At 42.9% G+C, this 21,077-nt stretch overlaps 1 protein-coding gene across 2 annotated transcripts in view; it reads right to left on the reverse strand.

Moving 5' to 3' along the window:
- Positions 1 to 21,077, reverse strand: part of LOC145449769 (uncharacterized) — a 35,363-nt gene that overhangs the window by 9,334 nt on the left and 4,952 nt on the right. For both annotated transcript variants that reach the window (XM_080328193.1, XM_080328192.1), the window contains exons 3-5: positions 18,034 to 18,103; positions 9,858 to 9,957; positions 6,364 to 6,580 (exon numbers count right to left, since the gene is read on the reverse strand). In XM_080328193.1, the coding sequence (XP_080184319.1) occupies positions 6,364 to 6,580; positions 9,858 to 9,957; positions 18,034 to 18,103 (387 nt within the window). The remainder of the gene's footprint in view (positions 1 to 6,363; positions 6,581 to 9,857; positions 9,958 to 18,033; positions 18,104 to 21,077) is intronic.

Consider the following 21,077-nt stretch of genomic DNA (forward strand, 5'->3'; position numbering starts at 1 on the left):
GGCATCAGCGAATTCCGCACATTAACCAATCAACACAGTGTGCGATAATGAATAACGATGTTCAGCAAACCGACGAGAACTTTGTTACACGATCAACGCCAAACTGCTACGAACTTACCAATCTAATTAGTTGGCGCGGGGCACCAGTTGGCGGTCAACTACCTCCCGTGTTCTTGAGTATTTCTAGTTCTGGTTGCGAATTTTGAAAAGGGGGTACCGGTAATTGTAGTTCTAGTTCTGTATTTCGAAAATAGAGTAGTTCTAGTTGCGCATTGATAAAAATTAGTTGCCGAACAACTAGAGAACGTTTGGGGTAAATCGTGATACTGGTTGTTAAGTCGTGTAATGTTCTTGCAGCCATTGCTAGCTCAGAGACATCTCTACCAACAGTGGCGCAGCAAGTGGTTTTCAAAGGCGGTTTGCTCCCGTTCTAGTTGGGACTTCTTAAAATGATTAGTTCTAGTTTTAGTAGCGAATTTCGAAAATCCAATAGTTTGTACATGTACAATAAATAGGGCTGTTCAAAAATAACTTTTTTTCACCGGATTCCAGCCATTCACTGATTAAATTGTCAGGTTACCCTAAAAAACGCTACACACCAAATTTGGTTCAAATCTAACAAGTATAGGATTCCGCAGATCCAATTAAAATTTTCAATTTATTATGGAAAATTGAAGGTAAAATTCTTTTTAAATTTTTCTGCTAACTCCATGAAATTGCTGAGCTGTCTTCAAAGACGTTGCAAAACAAATTTGACTCAATTCCGACCAGTAGAAGCGGAGTCATGTGAGTTTTTCGATGATAATCCTCGGATTATCCTTGATCGTTATTTTGCAACGTCTTTGAAGACAGCTCAACAATTCCACGGGGTTGGCAGAAAAATTTGAAAAATTTTTTCTTCAAATTTTCCATAATGAATTGAAAATTTTAATTGGATCTGCGGAGTCTTATACTTGGTAGAATTGAACCAAATTTTGTGTGCAGCGTTTTTTAGGGTGACCTGACAATTTAATCAGTGAATGGCTGGAATCCGAAAAAAAGTTATTTTTGAACAGCCCTAATGTACAAGTATGATCAATGCGCAATTCGTATGCTGCGCAAAAAGCCCAAAAGGGATTTTGACACCGCCAATGAAATGCGCCGCATCTCTTTTCGCTGCAGACTTACAAGTCCTGCAGCACCGCCCTATTCAATTTACAACTACCGTAATCAATGACAATAAAATCAATGAGGTCCACCCGCACGAACGCATCAAAACAAGCACTTCAAAGACCGGCGACAGCCAAACCGTGCCATATTACTGACACGCGCCGACATTTGCCGGGCGTGCAAAACGAAAATTTCGGGGAAAACGCGGAATGCCACAAGAACACGGCGATATTTAGGTAAAGTTTACGTGACGCAAATGCACTACGCGCGCGCCATGTACTATGCACACAGTTGGTCGCATTCAAAATAACGCAGTAAATACACCGATTGAGGCCAATGACGCCAAATTCAATATTGACCCAAGTGGCTCAAACCAAACACGATATATATATAATTGATCCGGAATTCACTGGCCGCGATAGCAGCGAATGGCGCAATAAACTTATATCACCAAGGAGTGTTCTGTGGCTTATAAAACGGATATAGCAGCATTGGCATGATCTTTTATTACTTCACCACCACCAAACACAATGCTCAGTCTACCTCACATAACGAATCCCCGGTCATTGAAACCATGGCTTTGGGGTCGGTTCACTTTACGACCGAGTAAGACTCCATGCATTTTCAATAGAGCAACTTAGACCAGAGCTCTTAAACCAGTGTGCTCGGTGCAGGCGCACCCTAGGGCGCATAAAAATCTGCACGGGTCCACCAGTACAAAAGGGTGCACAACAGAGGTGCAGGAGAAACATTGCACTCGTGATCAATGGTTTATATCCCGCGGGAGAAACTCATGAATTCGTCGACGTAATTTCAGTAATCTGCCTCTGTAATGGACCAATATTTGGCAGCAAGATGATATGTTTAGTCGGTACACATATATTATGCAGTATGAACACCAATAGCTGACAATTTGAGAGACAGATGAGACTTATGACCAGGGTTGTAACCAAGTCACGAGGTTCCGAATCACAAGTCAATCTCACTTTTATAGTTTTGACTCGAGTCAAGTCGAGTCATTTTCAATTCACCAACGAGTGAGTCCGAGTCCAAGTCACGGAGTAGAGGGTCGAGTCCGAGATAATGTCATGTGAAACCCACTTTTTACAGCTCGGCTCGGTGATATCGATAGCTTCGCATTCATAATATACTAATTTTCCTCACTTTTAACAGTTTTGGTAGCATTTCTTAGTACCAGTACTGATAGACGTAATATCAATAGTGAGATAACAATTAGAAATCTGCATTAGTACTAATGATGTTGGTACCGCCATTAAGACATTTTTTGTGCCCACCGTTGAACATTTGCACTGTGCGGTTAACATAAAAGCGTTAATTTTGGGATCATATTCGTTCTTTCAGATGTTGCGAATTCTAATCAGAATGCATATATTCTATAACAAATAAATCAAACGTGAATATCTTAATATATACGAAATATGATCCATGGGAACATAATACGAGCCCCAGCTGTATACAGAGTATTACGGCGTCTGAAGAGTGGCGAGTTAACGCAGTGGTATAATCCGCGGCTGCAACACCAATGGGTTCCGGGTTCGAGTCCGACCTCGGTCGACTTCAGAATTCCTCTACCGGTACCTAAGTGTAGGAGGTTTACCTAGGCTCCTATACTCGCCACCTCATCCGCGTAAGCGGTGTATTTCAAACGCCTAGAAATGAGCCGTGCTATAAGTCGGCAGTTACGGAATAAAAAATGAAGAAGAGTACCGGGCTGGTGTAAATGACCATAGTAGTCGACAAACACCATGAATGCCACAAACAAACAAACAACAGCGTCTGAAAAGCAATTGAACCTTTGTATGATTGCGTGTGCCTTTACTATGTTGTGTATGTATGCAGCAAGTAAACAACAAAATTGCAAAATAGCTTGAGACAATATTAGTGTGTATGGTAAAGACAAGGAAATGACTTAGTCGGCCGACAAAATTATTTCCTAAAAGTTGAACGACATACGTGAAGACTTTTTCGCGCTTCGTGGAAATTGCGACGGAGAGCCTATTGTGATGCGGTCATTCCAGGTCGAATTCGATTGGTCAATCTCTGCCGTTACCATTTAATGCAGACCTGGGCAAAGTGCGGCCCGCCGGCCAAATGCTGCCCGCGAAACGTTGCTTAGAATTGAAAACATAAAACTTGTTTTTTAAATGACTAAAACCTGTATCAAATGAACAGGAAATTCGTTTACGTTAAAGCCTGTTCATTAATATACCACGATTACGCTGCCTACGTACCTGGCATGCGTAATCTAGATTCAAAATAAAGGCAATGTGGGAAAGTATGGGTAGCAATTTTAACCACAAGAAATCACTCTTTCCATATATAGTTTAGTTTAAACCTTCCTTTTCGCCATTATCGCATTACGCATTATACGGTATCATGGCCATGACGGTATGTGTTTCCATTTGTTACGTGATGTATTTCAAAATCCCTAATTCGTAAAACAAGTCAATCAGTGCTCGCGATTACTATATGACTGATCAGTGATCACATCTATCACCCATAAAGGATTGATTTAATGGAATGTTGAGACTTAAATCAAATATAATATTATAAATCCATGTTATGCATCTATATCTACAGTTTGAAAACATTGTTAAAAAATGCGGCCTGTGATTGCACGGCGCGTAGCTATTATCATCTAGCACGCAAGTACCGAAGGTTGAATTGTATACCTGAAGAAAAACGTGCAGAAAAGAAAGCATCGCACCCATGCCATAGTTCTAGAGCGATCTACGCCTACCTCCGTAACACCTTTGCCGTTCCTTTGATCTACGATACGTACGTATCTTAACGACGGGACACGTCAATATGAACACGTGTCAAGTTCACATTTTACGCGTCGTTTTCAAACGCCTAACAAAACAATCAAAGTGTCGTGAAGTCGCAAGTAATAGAACAAGGACGAACACACCGATAATGGCTGCGCATCCTAAATTTAGATTTAAACATTCCCGTGAAATGTGGAATCAAGTAACGGTGAATCCACGATCAAAAGGATTTCCTAAAACGTGACATATATCCAGTCACTACCCAGATTTGATCACATATATTGACAGAGCTGACAAACGACAATACCGTGTGAGTTTGCAGTATAGTATAGTAATACATGAGTATAGTAGTAAAGTTATCCACTCGGGGTGTCAAAACAAAGTAGGCGTAGGCCGATAAACTGATTCCACCCAGACCCCTGCGCTAATGGCGTCTCCTCTCCACTGCCACATATATCTGAGGCATAGCAATGTCATTTCCGCACTTGTAAAATTGTCGACGGATAATGTCAGCACTACAAATAGTTATTGCAAACCGTCAGTAAGTTACACATGGCAGAATATAATTACTGTAATAGAGAAATTATACGATTACCGATTGTTCGAGGCTACTAGATTAAATCCAACAAATGTCTACTGCGACATAGCCGACCAAGAGTATTCTCTGCCAACTCTAGGATTGGATCAATAAATTATATCCAAGCGAACCGGAACGGACACTTACAAATAAAATCCGACAACACCGCGAGAAGTCATTCAAATTCCACTAATCCAATCACCGATTCGACTCTCTCAAATCGATTTATCGGTATTCGGCGCCTCCGCTGTGAAAACACATCCCGGGTTGACAAGACGAGCGTCGCACGACAGCGAGGGATTGGCACGACAAATCAAACAGAGGCGGACACTCCAGGAACGGATAATATAATCAGAGACGCCGATCGCCGCAGTTCAATGGCACGAATACACGGACGTGACGTAAGGCAGCCGTCGGATTTTGTGTTGGTCTATATTTACCAACGAATATCTATTCTGAGTTTGCCATGTCAACAGTGAATCAGCCACTGGAGCCACACCATCACACATGCACGAAGACTGTCGACATCGTACAACGTACCGTACATATCATAAAATACAATGATATTGCGAAACTTCGAGCCTCGTTATAGTAACTAGAACTACGTCACTCTATTTCCACACTTTCCATCACGAAATATCGTAGCATTGTCATTTTGCGATCACCGGATTACGTCATCAGCACGCAAATATCCGACGTCGTAGAAAACTATCTAAGGTCACGAGTAGCATTTAATCCAATGTATTGTAGTATCACTACCACGGCTAATAAAGACTGTCACTATATTATGAAAGAGTGACTGATAGCTACAATTCACGTCGTGCGCAGGTGTGAAATTTAAGTCCCAAGGCGAAGAACCAAACTTATTTAAAATTATTCATCAAGAACTTAAAATTCCAAAATTGAAATTCTGCGTACATAATATAATCAGCTGGTAATGTCTTCAATCCTACCATCAACTATGGACGTTTGAAATCGGACGGAAACTTCGAGACTCCACGAAGACCAAGGGATCGAATTAACAACGACACTACGACAGCATCATCTTCAACCCACAACATATCATGGCGACGAAAACACAAAGACACGCACACGTCGTCACTACATAATTATATATCGGCGACAACTGTTCGATACTCTGTTAAGCTGCGTAAAAATTGTACCCTTCTGTTCGGTTAGCCTATAGATAACTAACGTACGGATAGATACGCAAAACCGTCGTCACGCTTGCTTGCCGGGAGGGAATTACTGCTCAGCAACCTGAACTCAACATAATTGCTAATCCCATAGCTGACGACCCGCGTGCTTAAATTCAATAAAGTTGACCTTATTAGAAAGCCACTGTCGCGCTGATTCCGAAAATATACATTAAAATCTAATCAGGGCAATGGAACCCCTTTGAAATACACCGAAAAGTTTGAAAATCGGCATTGTTCTGAACAATCGCAACCACGCGAGGGCCATTGTTATGGTCATTGTGCTGAGTCGCTGCGATTGTTTAGAACAATGCCGATTTTCAGACTTTGAGGTGTATTTCAAGGGAGTTCCATTGTCGTGATTGGATTTAAATGTATATTTTCGGAATCAGTGCGGCAGTAGCTTTCGCATGAGATCAACTATATTGAATTGAAGCGCGCGGGTCGTCAGCTATGGAATTAGCAGTTATGTTGCGTTCAGATTGCCGAGCAGTGATTTCCTCCGGTCAAGCAAGCGTGACGACGGGTGTTGCGTATCTATCCGTAGGTTAGTCATCTATAGTTGGCCCGAACACCGCCTCGGGCAATACCCGCCATCGCGGGCGAAAACAGAGCAGACTAGTACACAAGAATGTAAACCGTTTCAACCGACCTCAGTCCCATTTTGCAGTCCATAACGCTCGGACAGTCGAACGCCAGCAGCAGGTCCTGCATTCTCGTGTACCTTTCGCCGTCTTTGTCCACGACTCCGTGATAATCCGGGGCGTAGGGCCGCAAGTGTTCGTCGCGCGCAAGCTGACTCAGGCACTCGGCCTCGCGGTGGCAATACTTCTTCAATATGCACCCTTCTTCGCCGGGCTGGAAGTTACCTGCGACCGAAAAGGCTCCATGAAAATACAGGCTAGGCATGGCTGGTCTTGGACGCGTAAACCAGAGTTAAACTAGCAAACGTTCAGCATTTCCAGAATAGATAAGAATTAGAATTATATCTACAGAGCATTTTGCCAAATTAGAGTAAAATCAGAATTACTGAATTCGGAAAAACTTTCAAATGGATTGAATCATCAAGTTGTCCAAGCCTGGAATCGACGCAAGCGCGGACTACTTTTAGCGCAAGTGCGCAGAGGAATAGAGGCCACACGTGCTGAGAAATGTTCAAGATTCAAAGTTGTTCAACGTACAGAGAAGCGCGCGTAGCGCCCGCGTATGACGCTCTCCCTGGGGTCATATACTCCATATCAACAAAGTCGACCCAATCGCATCGCTGTGAAATACACAGAACACAGGCTTGTCGTTGGCTTGGTACTAAGTAGTAGTAACGTCCTAAACTTACACCAAATACAAAAACTGACAACTGTCACGTAAAATTAATAGCCTAAAGTCATAACTACTTGAGCACTAGAAGTACGCACAACCAATATACGTACTCCGAAAAAGTACAAGCACTTCGTCATTGACAGGCTCTGCTGATGATAATTCACCGAACCATTTTCTCGGCAAGGGAAATGCTCGTAGAGTCGCGTGTTATTTCGATTCATGCGACAATTGACAATACGGTATGTTAGATGTGGAACGTCAGATCAAAGTTGGCTTGCTGTACACATTACACAAGACACGAAATATCATGTCGATGTCACCTTGCGGCTATGTCACAGGGGTGGGCATTAAGGCCTCTGCACACTGAGCTCGCGACCCGATAAAACGAGAGAATCGCGCCTGTCTACGACTGGACCATGCAGACCGGAGTCGCTGGCAACTCGCAACATGCCGTCTGCGACAGGGTTGCGCAACTCCGCGACAAAGTTGAAAATTTTCAACTTTGTCGCGAGTTGCGAGCGACTGGTCAGCAGTTACTGATTGTTAGCTCTATGTCACCGCAATAGTTTGTCCGGGTATTGCGTGTTTTGGCATCTATAATTGTTTCCTCATTGAATTTAGACTGATTTGAGGTCATTTTAAAACTTGAAGCTTAACTGCAAGAGCGCATTCTACTGTATGTACGCAGTACCGGTACTTGGTAATTACCAAATGCCAACCAGCTCCAGCAGTACCGATACCGCGAATCTCTCAGTCATTGTATGTCTACAGGTGGATTTATTATATATATACCCTGTCTGGTTCATTTTAACCTGTACAGACTGTACAATGTACATTGGTTGGAAACTGGGTTAAGCAGGTACATATAATCGTGGTATGTCATGGGTTCACTGATGTATATTTCAGATATCGGTACATCTCAGAACACGACGTCTGAAAATCTTTTTGTTGACTAGGTAGCAGCAGTGTAACTCTTGATGTTAGATTTCGTCTATTCTCCTCTTTATCAGACTTCGGTACGAATTGTAATGGCTAATATTATAAGTCAGAAATGGACTATGCATCATTATGGAGAATGAATCAACCAGGCCTACGGATCAGTTTCCATGCTTGATAACTGAGGGCGAATCGAAGATTGAAAAGGAAAGAATCCCAGAGTTATATTTGAATATTGTCAAGACTCAATTCATTTACAATAAAATTATAATGCGTTTGAATGTTGTTCTCTATCATATCGAGAAATTAATGTATGAGTGCTTGACAGTTGATGCAGTCACTGAGGCAGTGGAATACAGAAAGGCTTGGTGTTTGTAGCCATAATAGGCTACAGCTAGTACTCTAGAAATTTGGATCGGCAACCGGAAATAGCGCCTTTAACTGGGTCACCCAGATTATGCGTTTTCAGCATTGAAATATGATATTGGTTCGTGTGTGCATATAAGACGTCATCTTATTCATTGACAAACCCATGTATACCCATCGAAATATTCATTTTGCGATCTATCGGGAGCTGTGCAATGTGTATCCATTGCGAGACTTCGGACAGAACGCGCAAGAGCTGTAGTTGCCGCTTGTGGGCACTGCCGGGACCAGTGTGCATTGCTTCGCGACTTACGACTCGCAACTCGCAACGCGCAACTCGCGATGTTGCGTCGCGAGGTCAGTGTGCAGAGGCCTTTAGGCAACCTTTTTGCTATTCACGGTCGCATTTCGATTACTTACGTAGCCCACGGCCGCATTCCAGGGCATAGCCGTAATGAACTAACTGCACGCCAAATACCCATGTTAAATTGTATATGTCCCTTTCTGGTGAACTCTCTGGTAATCTACTTTTCATATAGGATTACTATACGCACCGAAATCCCAAGTGGTCATGTTATGAATAGTCACTAAAAACCGTTAAGATCGTACGAAGCGCGAAATTTTTTCAGATTCACGAAATAATTTCGTCATTAATATCAGTAGTTTTACATACTACTATCACTCATTTATCCTTTCTCAGCCCATGTGATCATATTCACCGGTGTAGAGTTGATGGAGGGAGTATTTTCGAAAATTTTGAGCAAGTTGTAAATGTGATGATGCGTGTTCGAGTGGGCAAATTGTTATTATTCAAGTCATTAGTTGCATTCTGTTATTTTTTGACCTCTCGTCAGGATTGCCGGTATAGTGGAAATGTGTTGGAATCGCCCAAACTTATACCACAAACAAATTTCATTCGTGAGGAGCACACGATTCTAAGCGGTTATTTCTATGAGGGGTGCATCGTTTTCTCTGTTGCTCGCATGTGTATTGTAGGGCTCAGATCGAAAAGGTCGCCTCTGTAGGCGTAGCGCGAAAAAAAACTTCAAGATTAATTAAAATTAACTCGAAAAATCGGGAGTCAAATTAAATTTGCATCTCGACGGCCGCCATCACATATTACTTGAATTACGTGTTGACGGCCGCACAAATTTCCTTCTACGGCCGCAAGTTGGCCACCCCTGGGCTATGACATAAGTTTACGTGTAAACAACAAATCAAATTACCTATTTACCGTTGCCGACAACGATCATATCCACATTAGTCGAAACTGATGAGGAGGGACGTAGGGTCCTTCACAGTATTTTCGTGATGGATTTGCGCTTGCCGTGTTTGTAGGACTATGCGCGACAATTTTTACATGGGATACTAGTGAGCGATTTGCCACGCTGCCCTCGCCGAGAATCTTATCTATTTATCTATTTCTCAGTGCCACACTTTCACATCTGGTCACTCGCACAGTCGACTCATAATCAAGGCACCGTTAACAACATCAAGCAGATCGTCTCAGGATAGTACCCCCTTTACCTGCATGTCCAGCGAGCTGCACCCATGGATACTTCTTTTTGAAAGACTGCATAAAGGGCGACCAGATTACCATCCGCCTTATTTTGGTCCAAGAACTTTGCTGTAAATAATAGAGCCGCGTTCAGGAAAGCGTACCGAAAAAACACAGCCGATCCGCGAGCACTGCGTCACGGCTTGTTAGACATATGAATCTCGGGCACTACGTCGTATTAGGCAAATAGAAGTATTACAGAGCAAACAGCAGTCACTACGACCACTATTATATACCACAACCCAATTAGTTTAGTATACAACGTCTAACCCTGAATCTGTTCGGTTCCAAGCGACTTGGTTACCAAGACATCACGACCGTCGGTGATTGCTCGCGGTCAAATCGACGGAAGGAAGGTTGGGTGATAATAACGCAGAACAATGCCAACAAATACGATATTGTCTACGTTCCCAACCGGGACAAAACACTGTTACGTTCGCAGACAAAGGTCCCGTAGATTTCACCGCAATTATTCCCAACCTACAGACATCTGCGTCAGAAATAGTATCTCAATGTTTCTGCACAACTTCTCCAAAATAAAATATAGCTCCAGTTACCAAAATAAAATATAGCTCCAGTTACATAACTGCCACTTCAACAGGCTGTAGTAGCTATGCTTCCCATAAGGTCCAGTAACACAGTAAACCAGCATTATAACAAGCAATTTCAATGACTGTTCGCCGCAGTAAAATCCTTTGACAACTACAGAAAAATCAATTAGTAAGTTTGGCCCGTCAAGCGGAGACATGCATTGCACAGTGCACACGAATCTGGTGACATTTGAGCACGAAAAATTACAATATTCGCAATAAAACAGACAAAGTTAGTATCCGACAAATGAAATCCAGCCGCGAAAAAGATCTAAAATCTACTGCAGCGAGAGGTTGAGGCCGACGTTTAATAACCTTCCCCAGATTCTGGCACCAAAGCACTGCGGAGGCTCACAAACAAACTTACTGTACAAAGGAATTTCGGCCGAATGCTGCCCGTGCAGAGTAAGCAGCTTTAATATACGCAAGCTGACGTTAAATATTAACTGGGAACACAAAACGAGCCAGTAAACTACAAAAAACTTGTGATGCCGTACGGCAATGCAGTCATATTACAGATCAGTATCGCGTCATTGAGTCTATATACTCGAACGGTCGGGTATTGCGACGGTGAGCATTCACTCTTAAAATTTATTGTATTTGTTAGTAGTGATACAAGGTACTCCAATCAATTTTATCTGTATTAATAGTCGGTCCATCGGCATTGGTGATGACATGGATCATATTTACAGATGACGGATAATATTTCAAAAACATATATAATATAACATATTATTTCATAGTTACAAGAGTCGATAAAGTATCTAATTATACCTGTATGTATAGCATATTCACCCCACAATCCAATTTAATATCATACGGCACACCCTCGCTGGGCTTACGCAACATATTAGCCGAGTGATGTTCATCGATAGATATATGCAAGGGGTAGACAAAAGAAATAGTAGCATTAGGTCAGGCGACGAAGCACCTTATAGTGCGATCTAAGCACAATTTTCTGTATGGAATTTCGTAGGATCCGAACAAATTGAACATAGAATTGACAGATACCCAGTATACTTCATGACCATTAAAGACAAAGATGTCAGAAGTGGAGCCATTACCGGCAGCAATTCGCATATAAAAACATTGATTCAGTTCCAATCGTAACGCACATTACACAGTCTTGTATATTCCGCGGAGAAACACGCCAAAGTTCAAACGGTCGTAATTATTCCAAGGCCCGGCCAAATTTAGAACCTGCATAATTCATGAGATCACAAGGCAATAGTTTCGTACTTGACACTTGAAGATTAGACTAGCGGAATTCTACGTTTCCACTGCGTACATTTTCAATAGCAAGCGGATTCTATTTGAACCCGTTCCCTTCATTAATGCTTCTTTATACGCATGCAATATTGATAGCGCTTCCAATCCAAGGGGCCGGGGCTAGAGGCGTTACGTGTATGCGTAGCTTGATAATCTCGAATATTTAAACGAGGGCGACAGCGGCATGGCTCGTTGGTTACAATGAATACCAACTGCATACATAAGGCTCGAAATTGAAGCAACGCAGTAAAATACACAACGAACCACCCCTTTGAAGGTAAAAATACTGGGTCGTATGCCACTTTCCCCAATCATTCTAGTGCAGTGCTTCCCTACCTTTTTCTATTCGCGACCCACTACTAATGCAAGTTTTATAGTGGGATCCACAATGAGATATTAGTGAGAAAATGGAGTTTGCATATTATATAATAGATATTATCGGATAAAGTCTACGCTTTATTGGCTAGATTTACGTACTCAGAAAATATCCAGAATACCTAATATAGAGGTACACCTATTTTCGACCAACGCGCCACATGTCAGATCGTCAGTATTCCAAAATTTGTGTATAACTGCTCTTATATCAATTAGTAGATTGCTGATATTAAATAGCAGTTAAAAGCAACCCTCTATGACATATTACATAGAAAATTGTAACATCGAAACGTGCTTTGCGACCCACTTCAAATAGCTTTGCGACCCACCAATGGGTCACCACCCACTGGTAGGGAAGCACTGTACTCCAGTGACACTACGAGCAATCGTGTGTATCGACTCGAGTTCTCCCATCAGAAGTTATTTACCATCACTAGTAGCCGTTGTCGTTGACTGGCGAGGTCGCTGGCTAGTTACGAATGCATGTAGAAAGAGCACGGGTACGAATTCGAATGATTCAAGACACTATCGCGGAAGAAGTCCAAGTTATAGTAGTCGGATCAGACTTTTTGATCTCTGATGACGAGACTGTAAGACAATGTGATTGTAGCTTAGGCAAACCGTATATATACTGTATACTGCACTGCACTATTCGTGTCGTGACCTCATGATATTGGGACTTTTATGTCTGTTCCAAGAGCCTCAGACTGGCGATAAAAATTATGCGTAGGCCTATCTAATACGGACAAAGAGGTGAACTTTGGCAGACAGGGTCAAAGCAAACATCACACCTAAACACCAGCCGTCGCCGTCAACCATTGGGAATTAATTGAAATTCATGTCAAAGAAACACATCAACGAGACAAATGTCGCCATATGCCATCCGACACACTGACGCAACAACAGCAGTTTGCTCACATTTTATCTACCGACCAATCAACGAAAGGCAGGATATGTCATACGTTGATACATAATTGGCAATATCGGCCACCGGCCAGTTAACGCAAATTAGCCCACGGCCCATTATTAAATATCGTTTCATCATATAATGGTACAAGAAATCTTATACTTTGAAGCAGGTTTTTCCAAATACTTCCCACGCCCGGGCCAATACTACCTCGCCGGGAGGCCGATTCTGCTACATATCGAAAACTGACGAGTGCACACATTTTCATGTTGATGAAGACAAATAGATTGCAACCAGATTACACTTGCAAACTATCTTCCACGCACTAACGTGCTAAGTGGATTATCATTCCATTTCACCAGATAACGACCATCTGGAGCGTAATATCACATTCACAATAAGAGACAAATCGCCGTAAGGCATGCGTTAAAGACCTTAGCAGGCTTTGAGACATCTTAAGACACTCAACAACATATTGATGAAATCGTATAAATAGGACTGACACTGTCGTACACAAGGGGGTAAGTATCCAAAAGTCCTCAAATTGTCGTTGACGGAATCAAAGTTTACTGCATCAATCAAAGCATTACCCTCATGAAAAGCTCAACTACACCACACGGTACAGACAAAGTTCCAGCTCCTCACAAGTGTGTACGAAAACACATAGTGAAGACGTAGTGGAACACCTTTTCAGGCGGCCGAGCAATAACAATGGCTTTGGCAAACAACTCCAGCACGCAAAAGCCACGCAATCTTGCGTAAACCATGTCTCATTACGCGAGCTAACAGTGCACTGCCGTAATTTTAGCAACGGATTTGGTATCTTACATTGTGGCATGGCAGTTATTGAAGGGAGTATATTATGGGTTGCCTAATTTCCTACGCTCTCACGCACGATACAGGATATAAATACACTTCTACCTTCTATTGCTTGAGTTGCGCGTTACCACTACAAAGAAGACAAAGCGGTGAAAACCAAGTCGGTGCGCCAGTTATTTGATGCAGCGCTGAAGCCGCAACGATTCCTAACATATAATATAACCACAATCTTGCCGGATAACAATCCTATAAAAATGAGTTAACGGCAACGCAGTCGAGCAAAATAACGGCAACGCAGTCGAGCAAAATACTAGAATATTGACTGATATTAAATAAATCACAGACAGTGAAAATCGTTCCACGACTCATTTGTCGTGGAGCGATTTTAATGCATCAATATATCGTGTAGCCGCTAGCTTGAACCACTCTGTAAACAAAGACTGACACATTAACTTACGCACCAGCTCGCCACACTACTAAAATAGGTTCAAGGGTGTTGAAATATTGCTATAATCGTGTTGAAATATTGCAATCATGAAGTAGTAAATTGCATTAGTTTGTGCCATTTACGGGTCGAAATAACTCGTCTAATTTAACTAGGACTATCAAACAGAAATTGGCCAGGTATCCTGTTCGTTCTATAGCCAATGTAACCAAACGAGATCCCGCGCAATTATGAAGGATCGGTCATATTCCTCATCATCAAATCTATAGAACTTTGCTGAGTGTGGCGAACGCCGCACAATTTTAAGATGAATGCGATTCTAGTGTCGGATACAGCAACTAATTTTAGATTTCCGCATGTCCTACTGCACGTTCTGCTCTCAAAACGAGCTCGGTGCTCGGAACAAACAAATCCTAACCGATCAGTCATGTATACGTTACAGTTTTACCACAATTTAAGGACAATAATACAGGCTCCATAAAAGAATCAGATAAAAGCGTTCTCACTTAACCCTGACTATGGCAGAAAAAACTGTGACCAATCCTCAACACCCCCGTCTCTGAGAGATTCAATGAACCTCAACGAGAAGTCAATGGCTATTTCAAAGTGCAATAAGTGTACTACAAGCTACATAAGAGTACAATGTCTAGTTACATATGGATAAGCGAAGCCATTACATTACAGCGGACAACAGACACAAACGAATTCTCAACACAGCCAGAAAATCAAACGCCATACCCGACACAGTCAGCACGCAGTCACTTACAGCTTAAACAACTGGCGTTTAGATGATGGCGTACGCTTCCCGCATTGTTATCCATGAGGGATTAACGCAGACGTCATAATGTGCTTGCGTTATACTACTCCGATTGATACGCGCAAACATCTTACCGAATAATCAACACCTTTTGTTTGTATCTTGTCCATATTTGCTACGTCTCCGTGTGATATCCTAGCACATTTTGCCATTGTGCGGTAGGTGCAAAAGCGCTTCTCAAGCAACAGTAGCGATTATATCCGGCTATTGACTAAACCTGTGGGCTTCTCCGCGCGCAGTACACTGTGCTTCACGTAGCTTCCGCTCAAATCGCTATACCGCATACCGCGACTTGTGTGTACAATAGACGGTGTCGTTTTCCCGAAAAGCGACTAGACCCGTTCATCGATAACGTTAGTATAAGTATCAGTTTTTCTTACAAGTATACACTGTATTAATGCGACAGTGATACTTTGACGCAAAATACTCTCGGACGCGTTACGTGTGGCTAACTCTCGGAATCGTTACGAATGGCTAACGCTACGCCGAATGACGTTGAAAGCGTAAAGAGACCGAAAAAGTAGAGAGTGACGCGCAGCATATGTAAAAGATTCCATATCGCAACATTGTCAGAGGAACGATAAACAAACTTTGCATCTTGCGCTGACGGCATCGCGGCGTTTTGCGTCTGCAATAGTATTTTTAGTTGCAAGAATCACCAAAACCGGGCACTCGGGGGAAGGATGTGGAAGCCATGCGTATAGCTGACAACGCGACTCATGACTATTGATAGATTTTCGTATATGCCGTGACCTTTCATAGTGTACGTGGATGCATGTACCGATACCGAGACCAGGACGAACACGGTCGTTTCTGTCGAAAATACTCCATACATCCGTATTAAAAACAGGGTTATTCTTCTCAAATAACAGCTGTGAACCCTACACTAGAAGCATTGTAGAAACGTCAAATTTGAAGCACTTATTGTAATGCAGCAAGTCTGTAACTGCATTGTTTAACCAGCGAAGTTGACGCGTAGGGTTTGAAAATCGTATTTAGCCCGAGTATCAAAGAAACAATGTCAACGCGGTTCTTCGTAGCTACGCGGTCGTTAAACTGCATTCATTCATATCGTGCGTAAAACCATGGCGTCTTCTTCGTAGCGACGCGGTCGCATAATTGCATTCATTGAAATCGTGATTCAAACCATGATGTCCTACATTATAACCGTACAAGAACCACGTTCGTGACGAAGAGTAACCAAATACAAAGCGGAGCACATGCTATGGATATCCGAGTGGTCTAATGGCACCCGCAATTCTTTCAATGACTAGTGCATCTCTTGCTACAACGACCAATCGTAAAGTGAAGATATCGAGATAATTTACGACAATGCAGCTCTCGGGATAACATAGGGTTCTGTAATGGCGAGTGATGAGCGATATTAATAAATGGCACAACGAAATCGAAGACCTATAAGACCGCAACTGTGATCTCGTGCTCATCTACGATTCGCCAACTCCGCACTTAATGCAGTCGCGAAAACAAAAATAAAAAGCGCACTCATCGTTATCACTTTCGTGATCCGTGGCGTTCATACGCATAATTTCAGGAATCTGGCAACCCGACATCACAGCAGTCGTCAGAGAGGTGGTGAAAAGCGGTCCAGTGCGGTACAAGGAGAAGAATGGCGCATTTGCGGTTACGCTAACCGACACCGTACGCAGTCACGCCAAGTCCTATTTCAAGTTTTTGCAAAAAATGCAGATTCGACCTCCCATAGAAGACGCTGCGTGCAACAGGAAGCGTAACACTGACGCACGCTATTGAATGCACGCAGCGCCGATGTGGCATTGTAACGATGTAACGCTATTGTCGCCTTACACTATAACCGCAACAAATCGCACACAAGTAACGAGATTTCGTGCTACGAGACTGGCTATAAATCTGTTGACAACCCCGAAAACGCAGTTTTCTTGAAATAATACCTATACGAGCTAGGTCCGTCCCGCGTAATATGACAATGCCATCATCATCATCATCATCATCATCGATATCTGAAGGGAGTCGTAATGAAACTGAAGGAGAAAACTCTGAAACTTCACTAGAACAGATCTGGTGTTGACCGGCGTCGCAAAACGCGATTGGCCTACACAGGCAAAGTCGTCAAAGACTGTCACACGAAACAACTTTCGTAGCAAGAAGCGTGCGCACGCCGTTTTTCTGATCCTTTACGAAACTAGCAAACTAGGGCTATACAAAATACATACACACTACTGCGGAAACAGCCCGTCTACTCTGCGATAAATTCAGTACAAGTCGTTCAGAGGTGATATCAAGAGCCAAAGACTGGATGAGCGTTGCTGTAAATCGAAAATATCTAGGGTTGACGGCTAGCCGGGTCATTGTATGGTCCCTGACAGTTTGTCCGACTCAATTATCACGAGTACCGGGGTTCGGGACATGTTACGGCCAGTTTTGGACAAAGACCGGCCGAAGTCGCCGATCGACTTCTGTCCGCTATGTATACGCAATCGACCATCCGTGGTGGTGAGAGAAGTCACAGTCGGTACTCAAGTATTGCTCGAAGGCCACGATATAGACTATGAATTGCCCGAAAGGGTGACGAAGCCCCGTGGTCTTCGACGCGATTCATGGGTTAAGCTTCGCCCTTGCTATTGCAGAACCAAAGCGAATAAGACGAGCTTAGATCTGCATTACATTTGCATGGTGTGTTAAGGAGGGCCTGGGACCGTATCAGCACAGCACTGCATTGCTGCACTGGGCCTTTATATGCAATAAACCTTTGAACATAGGAATAACGATTTCCAAATATGTAAAAGATAGCGTATATTCAAGGAGTAGTGCTGCTCAAAAATATGAAAGCTGTCAACTAAAGTGGAAGAAGTCAAAAATAGCAACCACATGAATAAGTGTTGCAATATTATTCGCCAGAACGTAATCACAAAACCAAACTACTAACCGCTTTCCGTTGTACTTCATTGTCGCTGCCCAGCATGTCGTCTTCCGACTCTTCGAACGACAGCGACGACCTGGGAACGAAAGAAAACTGCTCACGGCGGAAGGAATCGAGCGATTTTACCGCGCAGAGTCGATAAAACCCCGGAAAACGGGAATGACCGGAATATTTTGAAAGCGACGATTTTTCTCGCGAAATCGCAGCTATACAGGCCTGTACAAACCACTGGATTTTCAAAGCGCGCAACTAGAACTAGAACTAACGCACCTAACTAAAATGCGAACAACCGAATTCAACTCGGAATTGGATCGACTTTGCATAACAATAGCTAAGACGGGGTTTCGAGTTTTAAATCGGAGGGGGTTCGTCCCCCAAAACTAGAGCTGGAACTACTAACTTTTGAAAATTCGCAACCCTACCTACACTTACCAGATTGATAGTTGTTTGTACTGTACAAGTATGCACCATTACGAATGTAGCGCGAAGTTAGAATCGATAACATGTTTGAAATGCCTACATCAGACCGCCCATTACCGCGCTCTGGAATGATCCGAGATGTTATTAAACTTTTGACAGAATAGTTAAACACAGACACAGATAGAGAGCTAAGATTCCCTTGCGGTGACGTTGATTATAACTAACACATCGATCTGTCCTGACCTGTAAACGCAACGCGAGCCTATCCCATTCATCGCGATCATACGGGATGATACCTTCCACGCTAGATGCCGACTCGTTCCGCGGTTTTCGTAAGCTCGCGAGAATCCTAAACTCGGCCCATAGAGCGATACAGCGCATAGGCGGGTGGCGGCCAGGTTCTGATCTGATGCGTGCGCTGGCGCCTCGTCAGATTTTAGGAGAGCAAAAATCGATGTGGTTCTTCTTATGGGAGTAAAAAGACGCGCGGCCGAAACCGAGTAATCGCAGCCGCATTTTCACGAACTGTATATTTCAGAGGCGGGTTCGAAAAGTAATTAAATATTGACCACCACTATACAGGTAGAAAATGGAGTGATCGAACTACGTCGACAAGACGTGCCTTGTTAATCCAATTGCGCGTAGTACATAAACGCGCGGGAGAATGTTCGGTAATTATATTAGGTCACAAAAAATCCGATGTCGACCGTGGACTCTGCAACTTATCAATATGTGTCATCGGTAACCACTAGAGCAAGTTTTGCAACTTTTACAACCTTTTTACAGCTTCCGGCAGCTTCCTAAATACTCAAAAATTATGTAGTATGGTGTTTTAAGCTGTTTGGAGGACTCTTATACTGCATCTTTTCTCCAATTTTTTGTCACGAAAGTTTTTGAAACTTTTTACATTTTTTCATGAAACTTTTGCTACCGTGCCTGGGATTCAGATCGATTTTAGTATCTTATACCCTAATAATTTCAAGGAAATTGTTCATAAATGCAACTTTTTACTGCAGCTTTCGCAAAAAATAAATTCAACTTTCCACGGATTTGACTGTAACAAAAACTTGCCCTAGTAATCACAATCCCTCCATCATCGGAATACTCAAGGCAGCACACAACCATTGACAGTTATGGTTGAGATAGTTTGCAATCATTATTCATTGTTGAAGTAATTATTGCGCTGCCTCAGGGCGTACCCGTTATCTTGAGGACGCCCGATTCGCATAGTTCTCCAAAAGCCTTATCGTGTGCTGTTTCTTTCTCATGCCCTACGTTACAATAAATTATGGGCATCAAGACACAATGACCGTAATAACGGTCCTGTCCTGCTGGACCGCGTAGTTGTTCATTGTAATTATGTGATATCCAAATAATTCTCTCCGTTCAATATTGCAGTAGTGTTGTACTATGCGTTTAAAGCTGCTGGTGCTAAGAGTGCAATTCTTAACCTTTACTGAACAGGGGAACACTTACGTCTATCTGCAAGCCTTCGGACACCCAAATCAACCACAACACAAATTTAGGTTCACTTCTAGTGCGGTACATTACTATACATTACCGGTACACAGATTGAACTGTTTAACAACATAACGGTAGAAAAACCAAACCACTAAAGTATGATTTTCACACAAAACTTAAAACAATGAATATTTATTGCAAATCGGCGCTACTTCTGCCGTTCCCTTTCGGAGACCGGTCCAGAAAAGCGAGGATTCACCTTGGGAAGTGCCATCGTATTGTTCAGTCGAAACACAAAAGCGGGGCATGAGATATGGGCATATAATTTGCATTTCAGCAGGACGTGGTTTCAATTCAGTCACAGTTCGACTGCAGATCGGGCGTAATTGCCTGCAATCAATGACGGCCGAGACGGGCGTGTCATCACACAAATCATCATGTGTGTATTCACTTCCCGGGGACACCGGTTAAGAACCCATGTGCTAAAATATTTTTCAGTTGAATAACATCATCAACCAATCCGGGATTACTTCAAACATCATGGATTGTGACATTTCATTGGCACGGCACGTATCAATTCTTTTATCGGAGATCATGCCGATCACACTGTTTCCTAAGGTTACACGTTTTTGTGGCTGGGGTGCTGTACAAGCAACCATGTAAATCCGTTTCAAATACACCCACAATTGTAGCGCATACGCAGTACACTCATCTATATTTGATAACGAATTCATCGAAATTCCAAGATACACGAGCTGTATTCGCCCGGCGATAGCCTCGGACTCCAGTCGGAAAGGATAATCACATAAACCGCGCATTTTAAGCGGGAATTGTGCAATCCTGCATGCACATTGAACAATGTTAACTGTAAAAAGCTCGTAAGTCATCATGGAATTTCCACGGCATCATCGAAGGTTGTTGATTCATCCGTTTAATACCGCGTTTTATTAATCACGCCCGAACTGCAGCGGCATACTATTTCGGACGAAGCGAGCTCTCGAGATTATATCAGTTTACTCACGACGCCTACGCGAATTACAACGGCCGGTCGCCCGTGCAAGCGTAGCATTGTTCGATGATGCGAAACGCACGAACCCGCGCAAACCCGCCATTAAATCGTGCGGATCTGTCGGCACATCGCGTCGCACCGAGCTTGAAAACAGAGGTGG

Source organism: Botryllus schlosseri, chromosome 11 (assembly GCF_051294905.1).
Source record: "Botryllus schlosseri isolate E-star chromosome 11, Bs_hap1, whole genome shotgun sequence".
NCBI classification, from domain to species: domain Eukaryota; kingdom Metazoa; phylum Chordata; class Ascidiacea; order Stolidobranchia; family Styelidae; genus Botryllus; species Botryllus schlosseri.